This window comes from Xyrauchen texanus, chromosome 21 (assembly GCF_025860055.1).
Source record: "Xyrauchen texanus isolate HMW12.3.18 chromosome 21, RBS_HiC_50CHRs, whole genome shotgun sequence".
NCBI classification, from domain to species: Eukaryota; Metazoa; Chordata; class Actinopteri; order Cypriniformes; family Catostomidae; genus Xyrauchen; species Xyrauchen texanus.
The window spans coordinates 14,013,637-14,024,230 of record NC_068296.1 but is presented as its reverse complement, the minus strand read 5'-3'; the positions used below and the strand labels follow the sequence as shown (position 1 = coordinate 14,024,230).

General features: G+C 36.3%; 1 protein-coding gene across 1 annotated transcript in view; it reads right to left on the bottom strand.

Moving 5' to 3' along the window:
* Positions 1 to 253: 253 nt before the first annotated feature.
* Positions 254 to 10,594, bottom strand: part of LOC127662010 (neprilysin-like) — a 48,399-nt gene continuing 38,058 nt past the window's right edge. The window contains exons 14-23 of the mRNA XM_052153022.1: positions 9,797 to 9,895; positions 9,389 to 9,466; positions 9,181 to 9,284; positions 8,383 to 8,441; positions 8,180 to 8,299; positions 7,944 to 8,077; positions 7,406 to 7,471; positions 3,255 to 3,350; positions 3,086 to 3,162; positions 254 to 2,975 (exon numbers count right to left, since the gene is read on the bottom strand). Of these exons, the coding sequence (XP_052008982.1) occupies positions 2,876 to 2,975; positions 3,086 to 3,162; positions 3,255 to 3,350; positions 7,406 to 7,471; positions 7,944 to 8,077; positions 8,180 to 8,299; positions 8,383 to 8,441; positions 9,181 to 9,284; positions 9,389 to 9,466; positions 9,797 to 9,895 (933 nt within the window). The 3' untranslated portion in view covers positions 254 to 2,875. The remainder of the gene's footprint in view (positions 2,976 to 3,085; positions 3,163 to 3,254; positions 3,351 to 7,405; positions 7,472 to 7,943; positions 8,078 to 8,179; positions 8,300 to 8,382; positions 8,442 to 9,180; positions 9,285 to 9,388; positions 9,467 to 9,796; positions 9,896 to 10,594) is intronic.

Below are 10,594 nucleotides of genomic sequence, written 5' to 3'. Positions count from 1 at the left end.
ATACCCACTCTGACTCTGACCTAATGCACTGTAAAAGCATTACATAGGGAAAAATAACAATGCTTCTTTTCACTTGGCCACAGATATGCTTCACTGCAGTCTCCCAGAGCTTGTTTGCATGCCAAAGAAAATGACAGAGAGGCTGACTGTTTTTTGTGGCCTGTTTGTATTCCTCGTTCAATGCTTTTCATCTAAGTTACAAAGACCTTGATAGAACAAAATGCACAACAAAGAGAGACAGATTTTACATTAACAATTTATTAAAACAAATTTCGCTTTCAATGATGCTTATTACAATGTATCTTAATACAGGCATCTGAGGTATATCTGTCTGTGGAGTGGTTGAGATGGATTTTGGTGAAAGTATAGATTTTTTTATCAGATAAGCAGTGTTCACAAACTTTAAAGTACTAATACAACTTTCAGGATACAAATGGATAGAAATGAACAAAACAGAAAATAATAAACAGTAGCATTTTGATGCTTAATGTTGACTCACAGAGGAGCTTTCCAGATAAGTTCCTTAAAATAATGTTTCACCCTGCAAAATCTGTATTTTTATCTTATCATCCTTAAAAGGATAGTTCACCCAAAAATGAAAATTCTATCATCATTTACTCACCCTTATGCCATGATGTGTATGATTTTCTTTCATCAGCTGAACACAAATTATGATTTTTAGAAGAATATCTCAGCTCGTTTGGTTCATACAATGCAAGTGACTGGGTGCCAAAATTTTTAAGCCCCAAAAATCACATACATCAGTATAAAAGTAATCAATATGAATCCAGTCTTTAAATATTTTTTTTCAGAAGTGATATGATAGGTGTGAATTAGAAACAGATACATCTTTAAGTTCATTTTTACTATAAATTATCCTCACTGCTCAGTCAATCCCAACTTTAACTTTCAAATTCTTCATACACCCTACAGGGCAGGAAGAAGAATTTCTGGCAAAAATTGACTTAAATATTTATCTGTTTCTAACCCACATCTATCATAGCACTTCTGAAGATATGGATTTAACCACTGGAGTCATATTGATTACTTTTATTCTACCTTTAGGTGCTTTTTGTATTGTTTTTGTATTGTTGTACACTGGAAGCTCCTGTCACCAAGACAAATTTCTGATTTTTGGATCATCAAAATTTTGGCACCCATTCACTTGCATAGTATGGACCGTCTAAGCTGAGATATTCTTATAAAAATCTAAATTTGTGTTCTTCAGAAGAAAGAAAGACATACATCTGTCATGGCATGATGGTGAGTAAATGATGAGATCATTTTTATTTTTTGGTGAACTAGTCCTGTAAAACAAGATATTGAGGATCAAAATGGAAAGATATTAAGTCTTGTTTGCAGAAAAATCTAACAAAATGTATCTCATTGGCATTTTTAAGTATAAATCTCACAACATTTTCTTGGATTTCACTGAATGCAAGATTTTATTTCTTATGTCAATTTGATTTTCAAGTAAATGTATCTTGTTATATGTATGTTTAGATATTTTTGCTGAAAAACAAGACAAACATAAAAAATAATTTTTTTGTGGTTCATGTTTTAGCTTACAATATCCCAATGCCCTTGAAAAAAAATTTGTTTGGCTCATGTAAAATACATAGTTACCTGATCACTAACAATATCACTAATACAATCATATACATTTTTATAAATGAAGTAAAAGAAAAGAGTAGCATTAATTTTGGCAGTATGTGTCATTGCTTATGAGGTTATGAAGGGTGTGTTTGGACCAGCAGTTCGGAAACTACCATAGAACATTTTCTAGATTACAGAGCGAGGGTAAGTGTTAAAATCTTTGGCATAAATATTTATTGTGTGCATGGACTGATCTCAGTATGACTAATGTAACCTGTACTTCATATGACAACATCAATAACTCATTTTAAGGCTTTTAGTCAATCACGGCAGACAGCCTGCAGATTATTTGTCACTTCCACACCCATTCATACAAGCAAATGTCAAGGCTAGCATATACAATGGAAAAAAAAAAAAACTTAACCAAAAATGTAGACCATCGCACAAGTACACTCAAATACATTTGAATTTCATAACTTCTGTTCTTCTGCTGTCACAAGACATGTCATTTGACAGTTTGGGATTTTCAGATCAAAAATTCAGTGTCTGATTTGCTGTAAATGTTATCGATTGTTCATGTTCTCAGTTAATCATTTATTATATTATGACATTTTCTATGGAAAATCCATTGACAGAAATTACAAATGAATCTACATATTTTTAATTTACACTGTGATGAATAAAAATTTGATTGTTTGCTTGTTTTCAGATAAATTAATACAGAGTTCAATAATTTCCTGGTAATTCACTGAAATATCAGTTAACTCCCATAGTATTATACATACAATTCTTGGCATATCTGGGTAGCATCATACATAATCTATTCTGGTTGAACAGTGGTGGTACAAGCAGTGGAGTAATACTGGTATTGTGATAAATATGTAAAGGCCTATACAGAATGCAACTAATATAGCCAATTCACAGTTTTACTTGATATTAACAAAAAGTGATACAAAATGTTGACAGTATCTCTACTTACATAGTTGTCACTTTAGATTTGTCATAGTGAATACAAACAGTAAGAGCCATGGATTGAGTAAAGATTGCACTGACTAAAATAAAAAAAATTGGCTGTTGCTTTTAGGAGTGAATCGAGACAGTTCCCACTGTCCATAAATGGCTCAAGTTCACTGGTGGAGTTGAGCATAGCGACCCTAGCTTACCCTGTGTCGAACATTTCTCGGCTTCTGCCACAGTGGTCTAAGAGTCAACAGAGAGGTGAGAGGGTCTACGGACCACAGGTCCTCAAATAAACCCTCATCTTTTGTCCCAAGAGTCATCACCACACCCGGCAAATCTTCTCAGGCACCATGTAGTTGTGTTTCTGGCACTGAAAGGCGTTGGCAAACTCTGGAAAGTTCTGTAATGATCCAAGGACTCTGCACAAAGAGACATTGCAAAGTAGAGATCAAGTTCAAACATGCTGGTTAACAGTCTGAAGGCATGAAGACCAAAGATTGTCATTGTGAATGAATGTAGATTGACATACCTGAACTTCCCTGGACTGTGGACGTCAGTTTTGATTGAGTTGACAGCATGTTCAGGTCTGTGTGTTCCACACCAAACCTTGAAAAGCAAAATAAGGATGTTTTAGAAGCTTCAAGGAGACATTCCTATTCCTTAAATTAAGGTTGATCCTACGTATTTAAGAGTTTCACCTGTGCAAAGTTAAGGAAAAAAAGTTGCTCATGACTGAGGTCAATTCCAGGCAGAGGAGCTTCCTTTCCATGTTTCTTCACATAGTTCTGGTAGGCCTGAAAAAGTGACAGCACAGCAGCGATAATGAAGAATCATGGGAAGCGGTTACTGGAAATGCTGTCTTGTTTCCTCTGATTTCTAAATAATAATTAACATGAAGTATCATCTCACAGCCAAATACTCTCTGAAGAAAATGTAAATCACATGTGACCAGTGAATCAGTGTCAGATTTATGATTGCTGCTTATATACTGTTCGCCTCTATTTGATGGTTCAGTGAGGCCTAGCATTAAACACACTAAATTATGCAGTCCATGAGCCATTTTCTCCCCTTTCTATGAGACTAAACTATTAAGTAAATTCCCTCTATCATCACCGTCTGACAGAAATCCATCCACAGTGGAAAAAACAGAGCTGTCTTTTCTGTTCAGCATATGAGAGTCTATCATCACTTCTTTCTTTTTTTTACTCTTCAAACATAATTCCTTTGATTGCACAGGCTAAGCTTAGATGTACAATACAAGATGATTGACATTTTGGAACATTGTGGAAGGAAAAAGAGTATTAGAGGAATAGTTTACCCCTAAATGAAAATTCTGGCATTATTTACCTGACTTAATGTCATTCTAAGGCCCTATGCTGTTATTTTATCCATGGAACATAAAAGGATCAACAAATGAAAAACAGCTCATAGTGAACACATATCTAATGGCCCACAAAAGGCAAAAAAAACACATTAAAGTAGTCTTCTAAAGCAATATGATAGTTTTGTGTGATCCAGCTTAGAAATCACTAGCTGGGTTTCCATTCAAATATTTAGCATTTTAAGTGCATTTCTAGAAAGACTCAGTCTTCACGTGTTTTCATCCACTACGTTATTTCCATTTTCTTGAAGGAGCCCACCTTGTCATCCAATTTTAGCTCCAAAAAGCACATAAAGGCAGCATAAAATTAATCCATATCACTCCAGTGGTTTTATCTATATCTTCAGATGTGATATGATTGCTGTGGGTGAGGAACAGATCCATATTTAAGTCATTTTGTACTATAAATGCTCCTACCTGCCTAGTAGGTGACGATATGCACGAAGAATGTGAATTGCCAAAAATAAAAGAAGAAAGTGAAAGTGGAAACTGATAGTGTAGAGTGGAGGAGCGTGGGGCCGGGCTGGAACAACACACGGCCGGTCCCCAATCAGCCTGATGGGGGGCGTGAGGGATAAAGGCGGCCAGTGATGACGGTTCGAGGGAGAGAGAGAATTACAGGCAGCTGCTCTATGTGTTTGTTTGTGTGCTTTTGGTTTAGTTTATCATTAAACTATTATTTATATTGCCAAGCTGGTTCTCGCCTCCTCCTTTCCCTTATCCCCCTTACATTGGTGCCAAAACCGGGAAGGAGGAGGGATACCCATCGCAGAGTCCTCGACACTGCCATCCACCCAGGGGAGCACCGCTGCCATCCGCCGGGGGACGGAGTAGCCCGACCACCCGGACGCGGGGAACGGCCGCCGTCCATGAGGCGAGAGGGGACTGGACTCCGATGGAGCTGCTGCCAGGGGCGGAGGAGTGCCCTGCCATCCCCCAGAAACGTGGAGGGGTCGAGAGGACCACCATCCACGAGGGGAGGAGGGAAGCGACTCCCCGAATGCCTGGAGTGGTAGGGCCGCTGCCAGGGGCAGAGGGAGAGTACCCATAGGTCGCAGAGAACACGGAGGGGCATTCTGTCTGCTGGGGGTCGGTCTGACTCCGATCCGCCAGGGAAGGAGCGGCTGGCATCTGCCTGAGAGGGTGGAGGAATGATCGAGGACCACGCAATGGTGCATCAGAGAACCGGTGAGTGAGTTGTTGTTTTTTTCCTCTCTCTCTCTCTCTCTCTCTCTGTTGCTCCGTGTTGGCCTTTGTCCCTCGCCTATTTTGTTTGTTGTTGTTTTTACCCTCCTGCTTCCTCCCAGGTCAAGCAAGATGGGGATGACCCGCCGGCAGATGGTGTCCGGGGGAGGGAATGTGCATCATGCCGGGGCACCCCGGCCTGAGGCAACGCCAGGAGGAGTATAGAGCAGTGGAGGGCGGGGCCGGGCTGGAACAACACACGCCCGGTCCCCAATCAGCCTGATGGCAATATGAATATGAATATGAACACATCAATATTTTAAGCTTATTTTAACCTTCACAACTAAGAAAAACAATTTGACAATATAAATGCATAAAACAAATGAATAGTATCCTGCTGAACAAATTTCAAAGTGGTTTCAGAATGAAAGTATATGCTTTAGGTGTATGAAGACAAAACTGTCCTTCAACACACTTCTTATTGCATTCTATTGTCATTTCAATTATTTGTTGCTTTTCCCCTCTACTCAAAAATACACCAAAGATTGTGAAAACTGCATTAGTCATTACAACCAGCTATTATTATTTAGATTTTTAATTTAGTTTTTATTTCTACTTCAGTTTCAATTTTTCCATTCAATTTAGTTTAGTTCTATCTAAAATTAGAGGTGAAATACATTTAATGTAATTAATTAAATTAATTTAATGTCTTTAATACTTTTAATAAATGGTTTATTAAAACATTTAATAATGCCCATAAAATTAAATACAGCAAAATAAAATAAAAACAGAAAAGATCAGGTCCAGGAGTAGCCTACTTCCCTAAAGTCAAGATCAAACTCACCTTGGGCTAAAGTTTCGTTCTTTTCACATTTTATTTAATATGGATAATCGGTGAATAGAAACATCTTCCCTTACTTGTGTTCTTCGTTGTATTTTCTGACTTTCTTACCATTGAAACACACAAGAGGTTGCACTACAAATATGTGATGGACTGAGTTGTACAATTTCCATCATGGTCTATTTCATCCGTCATATTAGTTTAAAGTCCCTGATATGTAGTAAATTTTATTTTGTCTCGATATAGTCAACATTTTCAGTTAGAAATGACTTTGCATAGTAAGCGCGAGTCTGATAAAACATTTGTTCTATTTTATAATTTACAAAGTTGGGGAACGTACTTTTTAAAGTATACTTACATTATTGATATTTCTGGATGAGAGCGGTAGAGCACGTGTGGCGATATCTTTCCTGCACACATACAGCATGGGCGCGCGTGTGAGAGAGTTAAAAAAGTACTTTAAAAGAGTGTGCGCTGCTGCTCTCAGCCAGAATAATCATACGTAAGGACATACTGTATACCCATGAAACCTGATGCGCAGTTTCAAATACACAGAATGTATGGTAGTACTAATAACTGTAGAGAGCACATAAATATGAAGACAAAGCCAATTCCACGGACATTTAGAGGCAATTTTGAAACTCTGGCCAGACACTTTTTTCAGGTCTGAAAAGAAGACATGCCTGTGGAAAAGAGGACATATGGTCACCCTATGTTACGTTATTTGTTTGTTTGTTTGTTTTTCACTGCATCACAAATGCCATGGACTCGGCTGGACTCAAATTCAAACTCAAGTACACCAACTCTAACATATTGCTTCAGAATATATAAATTTAACCACTGGTGTTGTATGGATTACTTTTATTCTGCCTTTATATGCTTTTTGGAGCTTCAATATTTTGGTCACCATTCACTTGCATTGTGTGTACCTGCAGAGCTAAGGTATTCTTCTAAATATTTTTGTTTGTGTTCAGCAGAAGAAAGAAAGTCATACACTTCTGGGATGGCATGAGGGTGAGTAAATTATGGGAGAATATCCATTGCCGGGTGAACTATCCCTATAAGGCAATTTTGAGAGTTTAATCACATATCAAGCTATTCCATTCAGGTTTTCTTAAGCGCAGTTTTAAAAATCACATTAAAATAAATGGATGGAAACCAATCAAGTGAATCATTTCTCACACAAATCTATGCTATGGTTTCAGAAGACTTGGAATATAGAACATAAATCATATGGACTACTTTTATTGTGTTTTTGTGTGGGGCTGAATCAAAATCTCCCTTTGTGTTCAACAGAAAAAAATAAATAAATAACAGTATACGGTTTTGAAACAAGTTTTTCATTTTTGGGTGAACTATTCCTTTAAACTAAACCAATTAATTTGGTAGTACAGAGGGATGTCAAGACAGCCGCGGTGAAGGGTAAGATACCCTGTTCTTACTTGATAAGACTGGCGAATACCCCCATTGTCAGCAATGTTCTCACCAAGGGTATTATTCCCATTTAGCTGTTCACACAAAGGACAGTGGAGAAAGAAGAAATGAGAGGGATGGAAAAAAATACCGTAATTTAGATGTCTTTCGACATCTCCAGAAAATCACTGTTTACTCTAATTCCAGGAAAACAATTTGTGGACGATAAAGCCCAAATTAGTTGTCAAAAACTCTCAGAAAAGAGGCCCTGGCAGAGGCCAGAGTCTAATGTGCCAAACATGGAAAACAGCCTGAGTATGACAGATATAACTATAGCATTTTCTGTTAAACGATGTTTGCTAAATTGTTAAAGGTGGAAACTTTGTTGTACTGGATACTATTTGACATTATATCTTGAAAAACTCATCATGTGCTACATAGTGACCAGGATATTGCAGTGCACTATTCTCTTGGGTATTATGCAATAAATGTAATATAAAAATAGCCATGTCTGGATTAGACAGTTATTGACAATGGAAGTAAGTAATGAAAACATTGGTTGAATACATTTTGTCCATTCGCCAAGTCCCAAGAGAAGCTCCTATACTGGTCCACAATGCATTTCGAAAGCTCATGGAACTTCTGAGTCGAAGATGGAGTCCACCAGTCTTTGAGGTCACCGTCTTTGTCAAAATTACGTCCTGAACAAGAATAGAAAGGACACAAAGTCAAGCACATGGAAGGTGAAGAATAATAACTAGAGGACAATTTAGGAATTCCTGTCTCTGAGACTTGTCTGATACCATTGTCATCAAAACCATGTGTGATCTCGTGTCCAATGACCATGCCAATGCCTCCGTAGTTCAGAGACCAGGGCTGACCTTTACCAAAGAATGGAGGCTGAAGAATACCTGCAGGAAATACTGGGAGAGAGCAGACTATTTAAGTATGCTCAGGCTCAATATTGCTAATTATTGCTATGTATATGTGTGTAATTAAGAAGTACCTATTTGGTTTCTACTAGATGAGTAGAATGCATTGACCACAGCAGCTCCTGTAATCCACCTTGAATTAAACATGCATATAATTTTAATATTTAATGTAAGATCTTTATTAGTAAGGGTTTATAGCAGTTACTAAATTGCCTTCCAGTGCTCAAAAGTATTACCAGCAATAGTAAGATTTAAACAGATTTCAATTTCAGGTTAAATTAATTTAATTCTGAAGTTCATACTCCTCATTAGGTTTAATGAAATACTTAAACTTTATCCTGAATTCATAATTGTATTTAAATATTACTCAATGCAGTTGGATAGAATTTGTAATACATAAATAAATATTTTGTATTTATTTTTGTTGAATATATTTGATATATTAATGTTCCTCAAATCTTTTGGTTAGGGTTTGTTTACTGCTTAACTTTATTTTGTAGATAACTTCAGCATTTTTTTATTTGATTTTTTTACTTCATACTTTTTAAGAAATTTAAGACTGAAGTTTGTAAATCTCCCATTGACTTACATTTCACAATTTAACCAACAGGGATGACATTATCGTAATATTTGCATGCTTCGCTCATTTCCTACATTGTGTACTTATTTGGGCTCTTTTTTCTTTGATCACGTTATATATTCATTCTTGTGCACAGGTCATGAGCTGAGTGTCAGGAAAATGACAAAGCGGCATTGCTGCATCATTATATTTACACAGAATCAAAGCCTAAAACCTAAACTTGTCTATGCAAACCAAGTTATAAGTGAATATATCTTACATTAAAAATAAATAGAGAAGATATATTTCTTACTCTTGTTTGTTCACATTTACTCTTAATTTCTTCAGCCGTTTCTTCTGACCAAATTCCAAATTCTTCAGAATGTTCTCAAAGTATTCATCTCCATTGTAGCTTAACTAGTAATATGAAAAATAACAAACACATAATTTGTTTAACTGAAAATTATTTAGTGATTTTTGGACAAATTAACTCCTCCCACACACATCTTGTAGTCACTCACATCTTGGTACTCCTGGTCTAGGTATGTGTCATTCATGATGTTTTCTGAAAAGCCAATTCTTTCTCGGATTGCGCGTGCCTGTATTGAGGAAGAGTAAAGAAAATGTCAAAAGAGATTATAAGTTTCACTTTGCTCACAATGTATAACTGCAGCTACACGTGTCAAAGATTTCTCTTTGGCTCAGCAGTAAGTCAATTATAATCAATCTTTATACCTCTTTAATTTTAGATAAAATGAGCTTTCAAAGTTTCTCTTTGCCATGTCTCAGCCCAAAGATCTTTGACCTTTAACATCATGATGTCCTTGTTCCACATGGAATAATTTTAAGTTATAGCTCTTTCAATCAGCAGTGATTTTACTGCATCGTTCAGCTTTTATGGATGGCATAGAATTTAAAATAACCCTCACCTTCTCCTCTGCAGCTTTCTTAGTTTCAGCGTCCATCCAAGCTAGATCGTCCAGGTTACTTACAAACACCTCTCTGATGTTAGCGATCATCTCATCCATCTGAGCCAATCACAAAGATGGACACTATGAGACATTTCTCCAAACACATTCCAATCAAACTCGTTTAAGGAGTTGTTGGTCACACATTATATTAGAGTAGGTCACTTTAAATACACTGTAAAAAAAAAAAAATCGTTGAGATTTGTATGCGTGCCTAATTGACAACTCATGATAAAAAGTTAATTAGCGATAAAACAAACCATATGACAGTCTAGTTTTGCAAACTTATCTTCTTCATTGTTCATTTAAAATGATACTATTTATTTTCTTTTAAATGCATCATATGATGTAGTTTATACTTCAGAGGACGACATAAAGTCAACCACTAAATTTACTATTTTCTCCATTCATTACAGTACAATAAATTGTATTCTTAGAAAAAAATTGCACAAACTGGGAGAAATTTTAATAGAAATAAATAAGATAAGGTCCCATCGAAAGGGAACACTAAACACCATAATGGTGACTTCAAATGAAATACCATTTTCCCATAATGTAGTGTGATATTAAAATTTATTTTTTTCCCAGAAATTAGTTGTGTTGTTACAGCAAATGACCTAGCCTGCATTGATTTTACAGTAAAATAGTGAAAACTGTATTTTATTGTAAGAAATTACTGTTAAATCTGGTAAAATCTGGTAAAATCCTGGCAATTATTTTACAATGTACTATGTACTTACATTAAAAGGAGTTTGTTAC